The following is a 21,522-nucleotide window of genomic DNA, read 5'->3' on the forward strand; positions in this document are numbered from 1 at the left end:
GGTTCAATAATTTGCATTTCTAACAATTACCCAGATAATGCTGATGTTGCAAGAAACTTGGATCTATATACTATTAACTTGTTTTGTGCCCTTGGACAAATCCTTTCTTTTTGTCAGCCTCAGTGTCTCAATGCATAAAATTAGGTGTTAGACCAGCATGATTTCCAAATTTTTGGCAAAAAAATATCTTACATACAATACCAATACATACATAATATATAAAATCCAGGCAGCTCCAGAGAAGTGGTAGAGGGGAACCACAAGTTTGCAACACCCATCTCCACATGGAGCAGGTGCTGAGCTACATCACAGAGTACATGTTCATAAATCTCTTGGCTATACGTGGCTTAGATGCTCTGGGATCCTTCAGCTCTGACATTCCACAATGTCGAAAGACAGCATTTACCATTGTGGCAGGGGTGGGAAGATTTGGAGGTAAACTGACTTTGTGTTAACCAGTGCAGGAGACTGCTCCGCCCAATCCTAATGCTTGGGTCTACACAAGATAGGAAATCTTAACCCTGTTGGGCTGTTGGACTGATGGACCCTTTGATAATCTTATTAGATCTGTGGGCCAGTTCTAGAAAAATGATTATATACACATACCCACAAAGATATTCTGGATATCCTTTAAGAGATGTTGGGGACTTCATAGGGATCCTACCTCAAGTTAACATTTGACAGTGCTCTGGCGTAACATTTCCACTAAATTCCTCCTTGGAATTTTCATAGCATAAGCCCTCTCCTTTTTTTCATTATTCCTTAGCCCCAAGCTACCCCTTGGGCCAGCTTCTTGTATGAAATGTTGCCTAGATCTGTCCCTTGCTTCCCCTTGTCTGGGCCCAACTTGGCCCTATAGAGATGCACACTCTCTTGCTCAGCTATCACTCTCCCCAGAATTGATAATACCATAGCCAGACTTTACCTCAACCTCCACCCTAAAAAAACACAAAGAACTTGTGGCACACCAGAGCTCCCTTAGGGCACTTAGCAGAACGTCAGGTTGTAATTGGCAACTTTTGTCTTTTCTCACAGGCAGAGGGCTCTGAGGGATGTGAACAGGATTTATTCATCTCAGTCTCTTAGCAGCTCAGAGCCGACACAGTGTAGGCACTCTTGAGTGTCTGAGGGAATTGGGTGACCACAGAGAAGGAGCTCTGGGTCACTCCATAAGATATTCTCTGTCTCCAATGCCTACTATAGTAAAGTCCACTCTATCTTTCTTGGCCAAAGGAATGGAAAAATAACAAGGGATTCTCTTTGGCTTTCATTTGCTGTTTAGTGCCCAGTGAGGGTAAGCAAGGAAATGAACCAGAAGCCTGCTAGGTAGCATCAGGAAGGCCTGGATCTTCCCACTGTCAGGGAGGTTCTGAGCAGATTCGCCTGATGCTGGCTGGGCTCTATAGACACCAATGCCTCGCTTATGGGGCCTAATGCTTCTAAGTAAGCTGGCCCCATGCTACAGGTCATAGAAATGAAAATGGTTTGAATCAGGAAGAAAGTATGAGTGGGGCCTGGTTGTGAAAATGACTAGGGGTAGTGGGCCCAAGGGGCAAAAGGACCAAGCTTCTGCTTAAAGTCCTGTTATGATCCCACATTCTCTGCCGCCCCCTAGAATAAAGGGAGAACTACACTGGTTTGTCCCAGCACACATCCCCTCATCTAACAAACATCAAAACTGTTTATTTTTTATTGTTTCTCAGAACAAAATTAAAAAAAAAAACAGTCATAATTCCACTCTGATGGAAAGTTGAGCTGATACGGCTGATATGGACTGTCTTCCAGGTTGTTTCATGGAGCATCAAGTGCACTGGGGGAAGAGCAAGGGGACAAGAAAGGCAGGAGTGAGGGACAAAAGGGGCAGGGAATGGGTTGTTGCCCCAGCAGGGCTGAATAAACACTTTGCACCAGAATGGGTATCAGAAGAGCTGTAGGCCAGTTTTGAGTCCATGCAGCTGGCCCTGGCTCCAGAGAAGGCCCTCCAAGTTGCTGCTGCCGTTGCTACTGTTGCTGCAGTTGTCACTGCCCATGCCACAGCTCAAGCCAAGGGTGCTGTGGAGAGAGGGGGGGGGGGGTCAGTCAGGGAAGGAGGCAGCTTTAGGCTCTAGAAGGGCTAAGGGTATTTGATGCATGTGTGTCTATGGAAAGGACCCACCCTCCTGCCTAGTTTTACAAAGAAGAGTATGGAACAAATCTGAAAAACTATTTCAGATGGCCCCAGGGATAGTTTTGCCTTCCCCTCAATTGAGATGGAGGGAAGGAGTAGAACTTTTCAAATGAAACTTTATTCAGAGCCCCAGTATATAGACCAGATCAAAGCAGAACTATTTCAGATGAGGTAGGAGGGAGGACCCGTAACCACCCCACCCCAGGAAGATATTGAAAGTGGCCACCTTAACAGGTCTTTTTCCAAGGCCCTACATCTTGGGGGCCCAGAGTACCCTGAGCTGGATCCCTCCCACCTCCAACAGCTGGTTAAGGCATCCACGGCCAGGACTGGGCTACAGGGCTAGGCCCAGATCCCATCCCAGGATTGCAAGGTTACTCTAGGGAGAGGACTGCCTTCTCCTTACCTGGTGCTGCTCAGAACACTCATTTCCCCTGCTTCCTGCAGATCAAAGGTCCTTCCAGGTAGATGAGGGTGACAGCTGAGAGCAAAGCCATCATCCTCCCCTCAGGCAGATCCATGGTTACACTACTGCAGCTGAAACCCTCAGAGATGATCTAGTCCCATCCCCACCCATCGTCTACCATCTTACAGATAGGGGGACTGAGGCCCAGAGATGAAAAGGGACTTGCTCAAGGCCACACAGTCAAGTCAGGGGTGCAGCTGGGGTGGCATGCTTGCTCCAGCAGAGGAAGCCCCCCTACTACAGGAGGTATGGGAGCTGGGCCCACTCCCCTTCCTTTTGGAATTAACAGCTCTACCTACCCACACTTGATACCGTGGTGCTCATCAAGCACCTTATTCAGCCTTATTCAAGGGGAGAGGAGGTCTCTCAGACATGTGGGCCCCACTCCCAACTATAGACTATCTGGTTTTCCCAGCTGCCTCATCTCCTAAGAGGCCTGCTGTCCCCTGGCCTAGGACAGAGAGTCCATAGCACTGTCTTGGCCCTGGCCTGTTGCTGCGGCCCCTGGGTTCTATAGCCCTCTCCCTGAATGTCCAGAGGAAGACGGGCTCATTTCCCAGGGAGTGGGCAGACAGCACAGGGGAAGACCCACAGAGGTCTCTCTCTGGTGCTCATAGGATTCTCCCAGTCACAATGGCCCCGCATTCCAGAATGTACAAGCCCTCTGGACGGGCTCCTTTGTGTTACCAGCAGACACACACACACACACACACACACACACACACACACACAAACTGGATGCAATCTGAGAGGGGTGCCAAGCCAGCTCTGTGAGGCTACCTCAATACCACCACCAACCTCGCCCCCCACCACCAACTAGGGACTGGGAATCCTGGAAAATGCCCAGCCAGGGACTGGAGCTTATCCATCACTCACTTAGGCCCTGACTGGGGGAAGCTACCTTTCCCACCCATCTTGCTTTGTGTCTCTCCCTTCCTCCCTCCCTCCCTCCCTCCTGCAGGAGGCAGAGAAAGGGATAAGAATTCCTGCTGCCATTGGCACTCACCCAGTCTTGCATGTTGGGGGTTCCAGCCGCTGCTCTAGCACAGGCTGGTCCAAAAGATACATGGTGTCATAATTTTCCAGCATAAGCTCTGCTGGGTCCTCAGTCTGACCTGGCATTAGGCCTAAGGGAAAGGTATCCCATCGTACATCTTCTGTGAAGCCAAGGGAGGAAGTAAAAGTGGGTTGATTAGATAGTTCTCAGAGTGGCGTACAGGCCTAACTACACGGTCTACCCACCCATTTCAATTAGCCTCTCAGCATGGGATTTCTGTGCATGTCCAGCCTCACTCCTGTCTCCGTCATTTCTCATGAGCTCTTCTCTACCTTCACACTCCCCACCCCTTCCATACTCGGCTATTCACTCTTCATTGCCCTTATCCCCTCTATGTGTTCACGCATACCCACACATGCCACCACAACCTACTCCCAAGTCCACACATGCCATGCACACAACTAAAAACATATTTGTTCTCCCACCTCCCCAGATATGTCTCCAACATAGACATAGACAAGAATAACTTCTTCAGACCTGGCTGTATCACTGCCTCAACTTCTCACCTGCTCTGTACACACATATATTCTGGAGAGTCTGGATACTCCAGAATTCCCACACCGCATCCCCAAACCCAGATACCTCAAGAGTATGTGAAAGGCCTAGATTTCCTGCACATCTACACACAATCCCCACCCCCAACGTGTCTGAATGCCACATTTCTTAGTGGCCTTGCATTTAGATAGATACACACACACACACACCCCACCTCAGAGTGTACTCTCTCTCAGAGGTATTATACTCCCCCTGTCCCTTTGCAAGGTCTTACTGCCCCCAGATATACACACACAGAACATCCCTTACCTAGGAAAGGGGTGTCTTATTGCATATCCCATTCCCCACTGCCACCTAAGTATACACACTTAGGCATATAGACTGACCCTCCATTCAATGAGTGCTCCCAGTTTCACTCTGCCTCCTACACCTCTCATTCACAGGAATACAAGCCAGGAATCTTAATGTCTCTATATCCCCAAATATGTGTATGCCCACACAGAAGCAGCAATGGAAAGAGGGAGAATAAAAGACTTTAATATCCTGCCTTTCCACTTTCATAAACTACTCCCCTACCAGCCCAAAGAAATTCCACTTTAGAACAAACCATATCAGGCACAACCCACCCCCTCTGTCCTACCACTTAAACACCCTCTACATAGTATTATAGTAAAGCCTCATCCCCACCCTTACACTGGTGCATCCAGTGTTTTCAAGCAAAGCCTTCATGAGCTCCTCCAAGTAGGTCCAATTTCAGGCCTTCTGCATCTCCTTGGTACCCTAAAAGTTCTCTGTAATAATACCCTGGCATTCTGGACTAGCTTTTTATGTTATCCACAGAACCACACACCCTGACTCTTTTCCAGGAAGGAAGTTGTGCCTATCTTAATGACCTGTGTTGCCCTATAAATACAAAGATGCCTTCGCACACAGGGACCACTTTCCCCATGTCTGTCACTGACCCGACCATCTTCCCTCCCCTCCCCATCAGCAGTATCCCCAACCCTGTCTACATCATGGCCCCTGCCTCTCTAGCCTGACATCCGTGTACATGTCCCTCAGTGACAACACAGACACACACAGGCTACCTCTGGATGGCTGTCTCACTGCCTGTTCTCACACCTTTATACACCCACCTCTCATTGCAGAGATACCCCTCCCTCACAGAGATACCTTCTGTCTCCCTTAGGTCTCAGTGACCCTGCCTCTTCTTCCAAAAACATACATGACCATGTGTACATCTATGCACAGATTCATAGCATCCACTTCACAATGACTTCACAGTCCCTACTCTCTCTTTATCACATACTCATACAATTCTGCCTATGTCAATGCCCCTCCCATTCAATATTTACAAAGATCCCAAACACGGCCCTCCTTGTACTAAGGAGTTCTCTGCCACCATGCCTTTCTATATGCAGCATGTGCAGGCAGGTAAACAGACGTAAACATGTTCCCCTACCCCTAGCACTCAGTGCCTTTATGCCCCAGACCTTCCACACATGTCCACACAAGAGCAAAGGCTCCACCTTTCCCCCTAAGTTCCTTCACTGTCTTCCCCATCTCTCCCTATTGTTCCCTAACATGCCTACCCTATGCCACACCCAGTCCCAGCTGTTTTCCTTCCCTCTTTCAGGTTCCATCATACTGACTGCCCTGCATCTACCCCTGCCTCATATACACCAAATATGTTCTTTCCTTCAGGATCTCCCTGCCTCAAGGTTCCTATCCCCTAACCTAAACAAAGGCACTCAAAACACATCCATTAGCAAGAACAGATTCATACACCCCCACTTTCTTATCACCTAATTCTTTCTTTCCCCCTCTAAGCTTTGTCCCATTAACTTGTATGCTCACCCCAAAGCCACAACACTCCTTATTTTCACTCTTCTGCTTTCCCTTCCACTTCCTCTAACTTAATACCTGTTTTCCTTCTCATATACACAGCAAAATTCTGTCTCATCACCACCCAGCCCTCATGTGTCCATACACATTCACATATAAATAGGAAGCATTATTTGTCTACCTGCTCCTGGATCACTGCATACAAAAAACAAATGCAGAATCATATATATCCACCCACCTCTCACTTTCTCCTCTGTGTTCTGCTGCTCAGTGCCCACACCCACACCATCCCCTCTGAATGTGTTCTCTGCATGAAGCATCCAGTAGCATGATAGCTCTTAGGGCCTGGAAGCTTACATACTGTCTTAAAGGGGAAGAAAGCCAGGTGCCACCCACACACCAGACTGCCTCCCAGACCTGCCTCATACTGGCTAACCTCTGCTACTTTTCATCTCCTCTAGGGTGGAGGGAAACCTCAAGAGCCAGCCAGAGAAGGAAGATTGGTGTGAGACAAAGTGGGTACCAGGCTTCTTACCAGAGCTAATTTGCCATGCAGAGCCCTGTAAAGCTCCTGTTTTCTGGGCCAGGAGCCTGGAATTCTCAGCAGTGGAAGACTCCTCAGCAGAGAAAGGCTCCACCTCCATTCTCTCCTCCTCCTCCTCCTCCTCCTCCTCCTCCTCCTCCTCTTCATCATCATCATCTTCATCCTCCTCCTCATCCCACTTCTGGTCAACGTTTTCCTCTTCCTCCTCCTCCACCTGATTTTCCAATACCTCTTTCTCCTCTTCATTTTTCTGGAGATCATTAAGGCTGCCCTGCTCCTCCTGCTGCTGGGGTTCTTCAGATCCAAAGCTGGAACCAGCTGGTTTGAAGCTCCAATACAGGCTGTCCAGTGTATATGGAGACTTCCCAATGGGGGAGGCCTCTGAGCCCTCCTGTACTAGGCTGTTTTCTCCACTCTGGGTGTAAATGGAACAGATTCGCAGCAGCTTCTCCTGCTCCTCATCTGGCAGGACCTGTCCCATGGCTTTGAAGACACTGAACAAAGGGAGGGGTGGGGTAAGAAAGATTCAAAATCTCAAGTCACTTTATACCCCAATACTACATGGTTTGAAGTTGGTCTCTTGAGTTTCCAGACCTGCCTCTGAAAGGCAGTGCAGAAGAACATACAGAAACAGAAAGGGCCCAGGGACCCTGAACAAGCTCTGTGATTCATCTCTGTAGCTCACTTCAATCCTCAGTAAAATGAGGATGGCACTTGACTTAAAGGGTTGTTGGGAAGAGTAAATAAGATAGTTCACATAGAATGCCTGGCATAGTGCCTAGCACACAGTGAGTGGGCATGTAATAAATGATAGCTATTAGTCTGTCCTAAATGCTGTGTAAATACACAAACTAGGCAGTAGACCTACAGGGCTGGACATGGGAATGGCAGATCCCTCTCTTCAATGGCTTAGCTGAGCAATTTGTGCTGAGCTTCAAAGATATGCCTGGAAGTGTGCTGAGCAACTTATACATGGAATACAAAATTTGATCCCTTTTCAGGAACAACTACAGCCCAACCTGGAATGGAGGAAAAGAAAAAAAGTCAGTGGTTGACAAGACAAAGCAAGATGTGGGATGGGGAGGCCACATGAGCACTGCAGACCTTGGGCACTACAATAGCTGAAGAGAGGCAGAGAGCACAAGGAGGGCAGGAAAGATCAAGGGAGGGCTTTATACAGAGACAAAAGTGAGCACACTGTACTGGGTACATGTAGCGGGAGTAGCTTTGCTCCAGGGGAAGGGCTGTGCTGGGGAGCTGTGGGAGAAAAAGACTGCAAAGGTTAAATGTGCATGTTGGGCACAGGGGGTCACCTGATGACTCTATGCACAGCTGATGGCTCCACCTCTGAAGATCACCATGGTGCCTGTGTAGAGGATGGCCATGTGGAAGATAGACTAGATGGGGAAGCCTGAGGACAGGGAGACCAGGGAGCGAGTGAGGGTTGACCTAGGGCACTGAATATGGAGATGAGAGGGAGAGAAGCCATGAAAGACAGACAGAGTAGGGTTTGGTGGCCGGATGGTAGGAATTGGGCAAAGGGGAGTTAAAGATGATGATAGTGTGCACATAAAGCACGGTGCAAACAGCAAAACCAACAGACACAGAGCCAAAAGGAAGGAGAGCTCCTGGGGAGGAAGAGGATCAACATCCCTTGTACAGCCTCGTATAGAACTAGGCACCTGGTCACTGCTGAAGGCATGGAGTGGACAAATAGTTTCCTTCTAGGGGTATTGAGTTTGTGAACTGTGGGTCATTCATGGAGGTTGTCATATGCTCAGCAAGCTATTTGACCACATATGATCTCTAGTCACTGGGGATAGGGCTGGGGACTAGTGATTCTACTGGGACACCCTTTCTGCATGGCTAATTTCATTACTCCAAGAGGACACTGGCTCAAACTGAACTGATATCAGCTGGCTGGGAGAAGTTCTTAAAAAGTTTCCAGCCTTGGGGCACCTTGGTGGCTAAGTGGGTTAAGTATCTCCTTTTGGCTCAGGTCATGATCTCGTGGTTCATGGGTTTGAGCCCCACATCAAGCTCTCTGCTTTGCACACAGAGCCCACTTCAGACCCTCTATCCCCCTCTCTCTCTCTGCCCCTCCCCCACTTGTGCTCATGCTCTTGCTCTGTCTCCAAAAAAAATAAAAATAAATAAAAACTTTAAAAAGTTTCCAGCATTTTTGCCAGAGAGAAACTCACTGTGGTCCATTAGTATGCTTAATAATGAATATTCCCAGGCACTTGATATTGGCAAGATGCTGTATCACCACTGTTTATCATTACCCACATGCTATCTCAAGCTGTCTAGTCTAACCACTGAAGTGTGGGGGTGATATCAATCTTAAAATGCATCTCTCTCCTCAGGTTTGCCTGGTCATAGGTCAGGTTGTGGAAAGAATGTGGATTTTGGACTCTGTCCCACCATCAACAAACTGTGTGACTTTTGGATAAGTTACTTCACTCCTCAGCGTCTCAATGTCTTTCTTACCAAATAAGAAGACTGTTGTGTCACATGATATTGCTTCTACAAAAAGCACAGCACCATGTCTGACAGTTATTTGCCAGTGGTATCTTTTATTTTTTTCCTCTCAGGAAAACAAAGCCAAGTTCTGTATGTGCCTACTAATACATACTTTTTGCAATTGTGCAATCTAATGGAACATTCAGTGTAGAAAGAGAGGAGTAAGGACAGGATATCTGGATTCTGGTCCCAGTTCTGACTTGCAGACTTACCACTGACTTGCAGCATAATAGCTAGGGTAATCCTGTGTCTCAATCTGTGTATTGGGTGATTAGGACTAGATTCACTGATTATCTTGGAAACGCAGAATCTGTGCACAAGGAGTCGTACCCAAGTAAGTTGCGGTTACTGCTGGTATGTGTCGCATCCCTCTGGTATGCTTGGATTGGGAGAAGATCTCTGTGGTCCAGACTTCTCCAAGACCAGCAGCTTCCACTCTGCAGGCACTTAGGATTGGAAAGTACCTTAAAGGCCACCTATCCAAACCTCTGCATGCTGGTCTTTTCATTCCCTCCCCCCATTACATTCACATGCCATGGTCTTTCTAGACTTTGAAACTTTGTTTATTCTTTTTCCTGTTGGAATTTCTCAAATGCCCTCACTGTCATGCTTTCCTGAACCCTCCAAACTTTTTTGGTTCTCCTCCCAGTGTCCCACCCATCCATATCACTTCTCTTTAGAGCACACACATCTGTCAATTTAGCTGTTTGGTTCAGTTCCATCTCCTGGAGGTCTTGTCCTGGCTGACATTCTCTATAAAGCCACATTTTTTTTTCTTATAAGCTACCACTGTACCAATGCCATCAGGTTTCAAGAAAGACTTGCTCACTCAATGGAGGGATCAGGGGACTAAGAGGGTCTTGGCATCCAGACTCCCACTTCAATTAGTCCCCAGGCACAGAGTTAGCTCCCACCAAAGACAGCACTGCCGTCAATGAGACAGCAGAGTATAGTTTAGTTCAAGAATGTTTACTGAGGCCTATTTACGACCTGGATCTACATGGTGTGTTAGGGCACAGATGGCTAATACAGACCCCTTACCTTTGAAAAGCTTAAGTCTGATAAAGGGAAGGAAACACTATGGTAAGTAGAGATGGTAACACAAAATCTCAGATTTTGAAGTCAGCATGACAGCGTATATAGTGAAGATAGGGAGCAGAAGAGGATTACTTCAGGATTGGGTTGGGAATAAAATAACCAATTCTCTTTTGGCCTGTGGGCTATCCACGGGGACATGTCTGACACACAGTCAAATATAGGAGGGTGGATCTTGGGGGTAAGGCCAGGACTAAAGAGATTTGGGCCTTGGTACTTACTTTATAGGAACTAGGAAAACAGCACAGGCATTTTAAGAAGGGAGTGGTAAATAGCCATAATGCAGCAACAGACAAGAATTGACTGGATTTGGTAATTTGGAGGTCGAAGCAGTTTTGGGAGTAAATGTCAAATTATAGCAGGTTGAGGAATAAGAGGGTAGTGAGGAAATCAAGACTATTGAGTATAGACTACTCTTTTGAGATTTTTTTTTTCAACATTTATTTATTTTTGGGACAGAGAGAGACAGAGCATGAACGGGGGAGGGGCAGAGAGAGAGAGGGAGACACAGAATCGGAAGCAGGCTCCAGGCTCTGAGCCATCAGCAAAGAGCCTGATGCGGGGCTCGAACTCACAGACCGCGAGATCGTGACCTGGCTGAAGTCGGACGCTTAACCGACTGCGCCACCCAGGCGCCCCTCTTTTGAGATGTTTTGATGGGGGAAGGAAGGAGTGATAAGCTGGTAATAACCCAACACAAGGATGCAGGGTCAAAGGAGATTTTGCTTGTGTTACTAATGTTTTAAGATGAAAAAAAAAAACCGAGGCATGTTCATAGGTTGAAGATTAAGAGTGAGTAGAGCAAAGGAGAGGCAGGGGTAAGGGCCCAGAGATGCTGGCAGAGGTGGCTCCAGGGCACAGGTGGAAGAGCAGGCTTTGAGGTGGGACAAAGCCACCTCATCCCAAGATTAGCAAGATGGTTGAATGTAGCCGCAGATTAGTTCACGAGGACTGGACCTCAGGTTGAGGGGGCCCTCCTGGATGTTTTCCTGTGCTTGAGGAAGCTAGGGTGAAATAGGAGAGGGGGAGGGGCTTGAGGTCAGTGGTAAGGGTTTAGAAAAGTGGGGAAATGGGAGAGAAAGTGGGCAGAGAACAAGTAAAAGAGAACAGTTCAGACAAGCTGAACTGAGGCCTGCCTGAGATTAAAAATCATACTGCTGTAATGGCATCATTCCACAGTGATATGTGGTTTTTTCCAGCAGAGCTCAGCTACCCAGGCTGAGGAATGGGGAAGCAGAGTGAGTCAGATCAATCCAGCTCAGGGGTTTGCAAGTCAGATACACCAAAGGATGGGCAGAGCAGAGGGTCCTGATCATGAGTGGTTGAAGCAATGAACAAAAGATAGGATGGAGGGGAAGCAAGGTTGAGGGAGAGAGGAAATGGAGGAATGGAGGTCTGGACGCAGGCAGAGGGCTAACATCATGGGATGCAAGGATGAGAAAATGAAGGTCAAGAGGTTACGGTCACTGAGAAGAATGTTGGGATGTCAGGTTTCAGAGGCAGAGGAGCTCTGAATGATGGAAATGGGTTGCTGAGTGTAGTGGAAAATGAAGGTCACTAGAGTTGAAGAGCTGAAGAGTATCAGATGAGACACTCAAATGAAACAGATATTGCTCCAGAAAGCAAGAAGATAATTGTGTGCTAAAGGCTTCCATGAGTATGAGGGAAGTGACTCAGGGTCAGAATACGACAGAGAAAAGGAAAGGGAGACAACCACATGTATTTACAGGAACCAGTGCAATATTCAGTTTGACTATAGCACCCAGGGTAGACTGGGTAAAGGGGAATACAGGAGGTATGGTTACCATGATAGGTTGGGGCAGAATCTGAAAGATGTTTGAATGTCAGGCTAAGAAGCCTAGAAGATGGCAATAGGAAGCCACTGAAAATCAGTAAGCACCTATGGAAGGCACACAAAGGAGAGGCATAACAAAGGAGAACAGCACTGGGCTCAGAGTCAGAAGACTGGGTTCAGTAATAAACAGCAGCTACCATTTATTGTGCACTTACTCTGTACAGGCCACTGTGCTAAACACTCTGGGGGCGGAAGGGGGCATAGATTATCTCATTCATTCTCATACTGGACTCAGTTCAGCCAGGTCTTAAGCTGTGTGACCTTAGGCAAGAATACCATGCCCCTCCCCTATCTGGGACTCAGATCTCCCACCTGTTAGTAGGAGGGGAATGGGATTCAGAGTCTTTTGCAAGAGCCCTGTCCAACTCTGCCACCCTAGGGCTGTGTGGCCCTGAGGCCAGGGCCTCACCCTCTTACCAGATGGAATTCAAGACACTTACAGCTGAAGGAGTTGGGAGCTAGCCCAGCAAGGTGAGCCCAAGCAGGACTCAACCACCCGGGGCCAGTCAAGGGAAGCAGAGCAGTTGAATAGCCTCCAGCTCCTTCTTGCTTCCCACTGGCTTGCAGAAAATCGGCGGGCATTCCGTCCTAACAGAGAAGAGAGGGTTTGAGGAGAAGGAAAAAGTAAGTCCCCCACCCAACCTTGTACTTTTAGAAGCTTAGCTCTGTCTCTCCCTATTCCCCCAGACTCCCCACTCTATTCCTCCCAATTGCTCAAGCATTTAGGCCCTTGTGTCCCAGACCGAGTTTAGTTGGCCCTGCGAAAAAAAAAAAGCTACAAGATTTGTCCACTGCTATTGTGGTGCCCTCCTGGGCAAGCCTAAACATTTAACAAGAAAATGTGTCAGCCTGGTGCTATTCAGCTGAGAGCTGAGAACAATGGCAGATGCTCCTGTCTGGGCTGTGTTAGGCCCTGACACTAGGGCCAGACTCTCTCACCAGTCTTGGTGTTAGCCACAATCAGTTCAATGGTCCATCTGAGGATGTAGGTGGGCCGGATCCCACTGTCCCCTAAGGTTGGCAGCTCGGAGAACATCCTCTCTAGCAGGGCCTGCGTGAAGGTCTGGGAGTGCAGACCCCTGAGCAGGGGCTGCCAGAATTGAGAAAACGGCTTTGGCACCAGGATGTCACTCAAGTCCATGTTTTCTGGTTTGTGAGGGACATAAGTTGATAAGGAAAGGGGAGGCAGGGGCCGATGGGAGACCGGGAGGGAGGAGAGGGAAAAAGGCAGGGAGGAAAGAAGAAAATGAGAGGGAGAGAGAAGGTGTAGAGGAAGGGGAAGAGAGAGAGGGAGGAGGGGGGCCCACCAACAACAGAGTTGCCACCAGAGAACAGAAAGAGAAGAGTAGAACAGCAAGGAGAGAAACCAGTTAGTATCTGGCAACCAACTGATTCAAAACAGAGTATTTAAAAAAAGCTCTGGTTCTAGCTTCAGCTTTGTCAATAACTCACTGTGTAACTTTGGGTCAGTACCTTCCCCTCTCTGGACCTCAGTCTGCCCATCTGTAACATGAGGATGTTGAACTAGATGACCTCACAAGGCCCTTCCAGTTCTGCTGTTCTAGCTCACTAGCAAGCGACTAAATCACAATTAACATAGCACAATAATAACATTAAGACTTATCCCATCCCATCCCATCCCATCCCATCCCATCCCATCCCATCCCATCCCATCTTATTCCATCCCATCCCATCCACCCCGCCCAATTCCAGGCCACCTAAGAGTAGCCCAGAAACTGAGTATCAGTGGGGCTACTTGTCCTGCTTGTCTGAGACAGGCTTCCAGAGGCTATGGAATGGCAGGAAACAGCCTTGGGCCACCTAGCCACCAGTAAACACAGTACTCTAAGACTGAAGTAAGTCCCCAGGACCATACCTTCATAGTCTATCTGCAAAGCTGCCAACTGTTCAAATGTGGGGATAAGAAAGCCATCATCCAGAAAAGCATCCAACACAGCCTCCCTGAAGCAAGATGACAATTAAGCCAACTAAGCAGAGAGAAGACCCTCTTCTACCCCCCACCCACTCCCAAGGCACCTTATGCCTCTGACTCAGGTGGGCAAAGCAGCACGGGGGGAAGCAAAGGTAACTGACAGTTGGATCTCATGCCTCAGCCTTCTGGGACAGAGGATGGGTCAGAGACTGGGATCAGTGGGTTCTGAACAAACATTTACCAAGCACATGCTGATCTAATGCCCATAATGAGGGCAGTAGCAGCTGAACAAGCCTGAAAACACAGATGGAGAAAAGTCCCAGGCCCACAGAGAGTTAAATGACTAAGGTCACAGAGTCAAGGGCTTTTAGACTTTAGCTACTACTCAGTCTTTTTGTTTCTCTTGACAGTCCTCCAGTCTCTTATCCTTCCTCTTCTACATGGTTGCCCTTTCAGATCCTAGAAACAGAAACTTTGGGGACTCAGTTGCTGGAGTAAACATAATCCTTAATCCCAGGGACCTCAAGAACCTAGAACTAAGTTATAGAGGTTGAAAGTACAGCTTTCACCTCATGTAGCTAAAAGTGAAACCAACAACAGCCAGCTGTATTCTCCTGAGCAAGCAGTTTCTCCAAGAGAGGTTCCCCTAGCTGACCAGGCCTAGAGGTGGAACATGAGTTCCCAAGGTGACTCAATGCCCAGAGGCATTGTCAGATCATGTTGTCATGCTCAGATCCCTCCCTCCACCAGGCTTGAGGTGGAAAGGGATATCCTTCCATCCATCTCCCACCTCCTCAGGTCAGTATCCAGGAAGAGCACTTAAAGCAGCCAGCCAATTGCCTGCTCAGCATAACCAGGCAGACATTACAATACAGAGGTACAGGAATAGTTGTCCCAGCTGCTGGGTGGCCTGTGCTGAAGGATGCCAAGAAACCTAGGGTGGGCAGACACTGATAAAACATCTTTGGAACTAGTAATATCCTGGGAATGAAGAAGACTCTCAGGGCAATCCCAACCTCCACTGCAGGCTCCCACCCAGGCCCACCCTACCACATATACAACCTTTCTAATACTCTCTGTTCCATCCCATATTTCTTCCAACTCTTCCTAGTTTGGAAGGCCTAGCAATGCTTTCATTGGTTCTTAGTGGAAGGTTCCCCAAAGTCCTTTCCAGGTGAATTTAGGTAGCAAGAGCCAAGAACTAGGTAGGAAAGGAATGGATAGACACTGTTTGTCTGCTCTGGATTGAACTGAGCAGTATTTTGAAGGTAGGGGGGAAAGAAGGCTCATGGCCACACTGAGCAGGGAAGGACTTACTCTTTCAAAGAGCCAGACTCTGGGAAGGCCTCTCCTTTGTTCCCCTAACCACAACTATTCAAGGGATTAATACTCCCTGATTGCAGTTCAAAAAGATCTGCAGTGCCCCACCGTATCTTTTACCTCAAAGTTGGACAAAGGCTAGACAGTGAAGTGGTAAAGAGATGAATGGCTTTTCCTACTTGCCCAGAGCTCCACATGCCACTTGACACAGAGGAACAAAGCTGGCCAGGGGACTGATGACAGCAGACATTCCTGTCTCTGGTCATTTTAGTGATTCAGAGTAGGCAATCTCTACCTGGTAGCTGGGAGGGCCAAGGGAAGGGGGTCATGCAGAACACAGGTCACCCCACAGGGGATCAGGATTATCCCTAAGATTTCCTTATAGCAGAAGTTGGCAAGCTGGGATATGGAAACCTATTTCAGTGAGGCAGCTAGAGTAGGCAGCCCCTAATTATCTAGTTACACACCTGTTCTCACATGTAATGCCCTTGAGCTCTGCCAGGATGCATTCTACAGGTGGAGACAGGTTGTTCCATGCCTTAACAGCCTGAGGTAAATACCTAAATTTCTCAAGCACCTGCCAGCAAAGAGGTTACCATGAGAAAGGTGATTCAGCCAGGCAACCCTCTCCCACCCTTCAAGGATCCCTTCCCATAGGACCTCTCAGTACCTCCCTTCAGGGGTAGGACCACAACTCCCTTACTGACCCCACAATTAAAATTATCCTGACCTTCAAATGCCAGACTTTATTTTCTTCTTCCATCTCCCTCCTCCTCTTGAATTTCCTGTGGCTCCCAATCACCAGACACCCCAATACTGAGATGTACAGTGGGGCATTTTGTTGGAATTGGGCCAGAGACAATTGGGCCCAGGAATTAGGGGAAGCAATAGGTTATGGAAGAAAGGGAATCAGATGACCAAGATTCGAATTCTGGTTCTATCGCTAACTACATATATGACTTGGGGCCAGTCCCTTCACTAATCTGTGGTTTCAATTCCTTCATCTGTGAAAAGGGTCAAGGTGAATGGTTTCTAAGCTACCTTCCTTCCTGCTAAAATAGCAACCCTCAAGTTCACCTGATCTAGGAAAGTTCCTGGGTGCCATATGCTTATCAGCTGCAGTACTGCAGGACTATGCAACCACCTATGCCCAGTTGTTCCCTACCACCCAGTGGGGCAGATATCCACAAACTTCCATCATCTGCTCTCTTCCATCGGTGTGAAGGGTCAACAAACTGTATTCTGCTTCTCTTGTTTCCTTCCTAGTTCCCCCTTTCTCTTTTTGAGAAGTTCCCTCAAGCTCTGCCACTTTTCTTTCAAATTCCTCCTCAGGATTTCTCTCAGGAAGCTGGCAAGAAGGAAGAAATGGCTGGGGCAAATGAAAATACACAAAGTCAAGGGTGCTTTCTTACCTTAAACTGCTCCTCTTCGTATAATACCAGCAGTTCTCGGGCTCTTTCTGAAAACAGAGTATGAAAAGATAGGGCAGCCCAGCCCTCTGTTCCTCATGGGACTGTGAGTCCTTCTCACCTTATTTCTTGAGTTGTAAATTTGGAACTAGAATTCTTGCCTCTCCTACTTCACAGGGTTCAAGAGAAATGGTATGTGACAGTAACTTTTTTAAGCTAAAACTCACTACAACCCCAGAGGATTTGCTGAGCCAGGGAAATAACCAGTGTCAACCCTAAGTCTGAGCCTTCCAGACTCTTGAGCCCCTCTATACTGCCTCTGCCCCCCAAGGACACCTACCATATAGCTCTTTATGTCTCAGAGCCTTTTCCCAATGTGAATCAACCTCTTTGTTGCTTTCACTGTTTCCATCAACCCTGACATCCAGTTCTGCACCTTTCCCCTTATCCTTAGGCTCTGTTCTCTGTTCTGTGATGTCATCAACAACAATGTTTTTATCTTCCTCTTGGTCTTCTTCATCTGTCTCTTCCCTATCCTCCTCCAACTCCCAGGTTTCTCTCAGGCTATTCTCCAGTTGGCGGCACCAGTACGTCTTCTGGAGCCAATTCAGAACAAAATAACAGCCTAAACAAGGGGAGGAAGAAAGGAAGTGTCATATGACTAGCCATAGGCAAACAGCTCCTAGCAGGCCCCCAGTCTCATAAGCATTATGGGAAGACCCCAGGGAAGAGGCTTAACTCTAAGAAGGCACACATCTCAAATATCTAGAAGCAGCCATTCTTGCTCTGGGTTATCTCCCTGTTCTTTGCTTTCTCATGCTCACCAGCAACTTTCCTAGAAGAAACTAATACCAGTATTAGAGATGAGATGCCAAAAATAACATAGGGCTGGCAAGCGAGAGAATAGGGACCCAGACCCACTAGCTAGTTACAGGGCCTTGGCTGAGTCTCTTCTCTTTTCTAGATCTCAGTTTCCCCAACATGACAGGGCTAGGCTGAATCAGTTAGGATGGGGTGTCTAAAGAACCTCTGGGTTCATGACATTTGATGGCTCACACGTCTCAACCTGCCTTCCATTCCCCTTTAGGCAAAAAATTTAAGGGGATGCCAAAAATTAAAGTAACCAAGATATCAAAACAGGATCAGAATAGCATCCTGCCAAGCCATAGTGGAGTCTGAAGCAAAAGGAAAAATGAGTAATGGTAATCCTGTCTTTACTTAATTTTTTTATATTTTGTTCATTGTGGGTTTTTCCACATTAAAATGTTATGTAATTCAATTACTGAGCTTTTGACACCCACTTAAAGTTTGTGCCCAAAACAAGTGCTTCACTTGCCTCTCCCTAGTTCTGGCTCTGACACCAGTTAAAGACCCTCCTCTTTCTCCCTCTCCCCACAGTGCCACCCAGTCCAGGCTCCTGGACTTAACTATGATAGATATACTTCCTGAAGTCTCACCTCTGCGGCAGTCATTTATATGGGGCATTTTCTTGTGAGTCAACTCATGGCGAAGTTCAACAATCCAATCCGGAATGTTTACCTGATTGTGAGGGAGGTGTGAGTACAGAAATCAGACAATATTAAAGTTGGAAGGGACCACAGAGATGAATTAGCCTGGCCTCCCTGCATTTGACAGAGACATTGAGGTCTTGATGAGGTTCCAGTCTTAGTGGCAGAGCCAAGATTATAAACAAGGTCTCCTTATTCTTTTTACTCTGTGTAGATGATCTTGAAAATCAGGAAAGATATCTGCCTCCCCCAACCACCAATGACCCTCTTCCAATAAAGAGATTCCTATGAATGGGCATTAACAATCACCCCCAGCCTTCCTCTGCCTTGTCTGTATTAGTCTGAATCCTTGGGTACCCTTTATCCTTCCTCCCTCTCTCCCGTACCCCTTTTCAGGAAGTTCTCTTGATGACTGAGAACCTGCCTGCCCTCTGGGCCTCTACACACCTCACATACTCAGGACAGGAATGTCAGGCATTTTCATGCTGATTGGTTGAGTTTATCTCCTGCCTCAGACTGCCAGCTCCCAGAAGGCAGGCATTGTGACTGCCACCTCTTTCTTGTCCTCACCCAGTGGAGCATTCCAGTGCCTTAGCTTCACTGGCCTACTCCAAACAAGCTGGAAAGGCCAAGCCACTGAAGATAGCAGCCATGAGCAAGGGAGCAAGTCTGATACTTTCAAGCTGGAGGCTGAGGCTCTGGGGTTCTTGCTTGGCTTGGCTGGTAGTGGTGGGATGAGCTAGTCTGACTGCATGCCCACATCACCCCATGCCCCATTTAGTAAGGCAATTTTGTCATACACACCTCCTGAGCCAGGAACTTGAGAGGGAGCTTGACAAACTTTGTCTTCCTCTCGGAAATGAGATTCACAAACCTGGGGTTGGGGAAGAAATAAGTGGCATAGCCCAAGGAACTGTTTTACTCAAACCAGTAGGGCTTCAAAACACCTTGCTGAGTTACTGACACCTTGCATTTCTACAACCTTTCCAATAACTGTTCTGTCTTGTTCTTATGACTGGTATCAGCCAGCACAGGGATGTCTGCCCTGTACTGAAGCCATACAGATGAATAAGATACTGCTCTGGCCTTGAAGAGGTCAGTCTAGGATAAATATTCATGGCACGACATAACATACTATGCTAGATAATATTTTATAAATGCTAAAACAAAAGACTACCTACATCAAATGATATGGGGAGCCCACCTAAATGATGGATAAGATAAAAAGAATTAGGGAGGACCTCAATGCACACAAAGGAAACAGCAGGAGATGAACAGACTTCAACAGATGAGAAAATTCAGTGGCAGCCTTTTTCCTGATGTGTATGAAACAGCTAGAATCACTCTGAATTACTTTGTAAATCAGGAATTCCCTGCCCATGTGTCCACTTCAACTCAGAAAGCTTTCAGTGTTCATGGACAAAAGGGGAACATGATGGTGCTAGGTATATATGAGGGAAGGGTTGAAAAGTCCACATTAAGTCATAGCCAAGGACATCAAACCATTCAGAGAAGTTCATCTGGGTAAAGGGTAAGAAAAAAAATTAAATTGTCAAAGCTGGAAGAGATTCACTGAGATCACTTGCTCTAAACCACCTCTACCCCACATTCCAGAAAAAGAAGGAAAGAAAAATGGAGGATAGAAGGCTCTCAGGAAAAAAAAAAAGAGGAATGTGTGTTGACAGGGTGTACCAAAAGCTGTTGAATCAAACAACCACAGCGTGACCCATACAGAGGGACACATGGGGCTTTTTGTTTCAGGTAGCACGTAAAGCCAAGCTTTGCTTATCAAGTGTACCCCCAGCCCCATTCCTCTACCCACCCCCACTCCTACCCCTGTAGATCTTACCTGACCAACGCCATGCCATAGAGCAGTCTAAGTTCATCAGTGCCCAAGCCACCAGTTACATCCATGAGCTTACAGCGTACCAGGTCAGCAGTAGAAGCCACTGCCAGGGGGAGTTCGTTGCCTAACCTAAAGGGCCACAATCCGGCACCATCACAAAGGTCCCTTACCCTGATCCACCCTCCCCCTCAGAACCTAGGTTGCTGTAAGTTATTCCAATTATATAACTGAACTGGCTCAAGAGTGCATGACAGGACACAAATCAAGTGGGAAGGGCGAGGATAATGTCCCTAGGATCCAATAGTATACAGCGCATGAGAGGCTGGCTAGGGTATACAAAGGACACCTAACTGCTAGGCAATCAACCAAAAATTAAATGTGGACATACCTTTCTTTCACTCTACAACTTCAACTCATTCAGTTAGAGAAGACCTTATCCTTTGCTCCCCAATCTTACCAACTGGACTGAGGCGCCCCATTCAAACGTGGTTTTGTTAGTAAGCACCCCCACCCCAGCTCAATTCAACTCAGAAATACACCCTAGGTTGTTAACCTACTCCTTAAACCCTGGCTAGGCAACGCTGGTCCCTACAGCATCCTCCCCAAGATGGAAGAATGTAAGGGTTAAAGCTAGATTTAACAAGAGGGTGGCTGAGGCACACTCCCTTTCTCCCTTTCTCTCTTTTTCTTTCTTTCTTTCTTTCTTTCTTTCTTTCTTTCTTTCTTTCTTTCTTTCTTTCTTTCTTTCTTTCTTTCTTTCTTTCTTTTTCTTTCTTTCTGCAAACGGGATTAGTACCAAAACTTGGCTGCTTGACTTTCCCCCAGGCTCTTGGGAAAGGGGCAACGCCCAAACCACTCTTAAGGACGTTAGACATTTAGGAGAAGATTATAGAATAGGGCCTTTATCAGAATCCTACAAAGAAGAGTTGAGGCTCCACCAGCTTGCAAGAGGGCTGAGCCCGCATCCATACCTGCTTCTCCACACGGTGATGCGGTTCAGGGCGTACCGCTGCAATTTATGGTCGTCACAGAACAGATATACCATCACCTGATCCCACTCGGCCCTACTGAGCCAGGCGACCACGATGCGCTGGGCCCAAAGTGGTGACGACCCTTTCTCTTTGACGCACTTCCCGCACCACGCACTCCACACGCGATCCATCCCCTAAGGACCCACACCTGTCCAGGCCCCCGGATTCCCACCGGACACCGGTCTGCAGGCCCCCAGATTCCCACCGGACTGCAGGCCTTGTACTGGGCCGAGCGGCTTTCAGTTCAACGTGCTACCCTCGCTCCAAACCACCGCCCTGCCAGCAGCCAATGGAAAAGCGTGACCCAGACGCAAGCCCGCCTTCCAGAGTTAACGTGGCAAATCGTAACACGAGGGCTGGGGCCAACCTAACCACAAATTGGGGGCACAGCCTCGCCAGCCGGAAGTGTTCTTTTCTCAAAGCAACCG

At 47.6% G+C, this 21,522-nt stretch overlaps 1 protein-coding gene across 8 annotated transcripts; it reads right to left on the minus strand.

Annotated features, from left to right (window-relative positions):
* Positions 1-1,663: 1,663 nt before the first annotated feature.
* Positions 1,664-21,388, minus strand: LAS1L (LAS1 like ribosome biogenesis factor). Of its 8 annotated transcripts, none has more exons than XM_045472216.1 (14): positions 21,035-21,384; positions 20,067-20,192; positions 19,022-19,091; positions 18,167-18,248; positions 17,146-17,334; positions 16,713-16,759; positions 15,768-15,877; positions 13,924-14,009; positions 13,500-13,550; positions 12,987-13,193; positions 12,488-12,635; positions 6,566-7,068; positions 3,640-3,790; positions 1,664-2,052 (listed from the first exon to the last, which is right to left on the minus strand). In XM_045472216.1, exons 1-14 carry the CDS (start codon positions 21,223-21,225, stop codon positions 1,920-1,922), a joined length of 2,094 nt encoding a protein of 697 aa, XP_045328172.1. In that variant the 5' UTR covers positions 21,226-21,384; the 3' UTR covers positions 1,664-1,919. The 8 variants fall into 8 exon arrangements, with proteins under 8 accessions (XP_045328172.1, XP_045328170.1, XP_045328173.1 ...); XM_045472214.1 differs by having other exon boundaries at positions 17,050-17,334; XM_045472217.1 differs by lacking the exon at positions 20,067-20,192 and having other exon boundaries at positions 17,050-17,334; positions 21,035-21,385.
* Positions 21,389-21,522: the final 134 nt, after the last annotated feature.

This window comes from Leopardus geoffroyi, chromosome X (assembly GCF_018350155.1).
Source record: "Leopardus geoffroyi isolate Oge1 chromosome X, O.geoffroyi_Oge1_pat1.0, whole genome shotgun sequence".
Lineage (NCBI taxonomy): Eukaryota > Metazoa > Chordata > Mammalia > Carnivora > Felidae > Leopardus > Leopardus geoffroyi.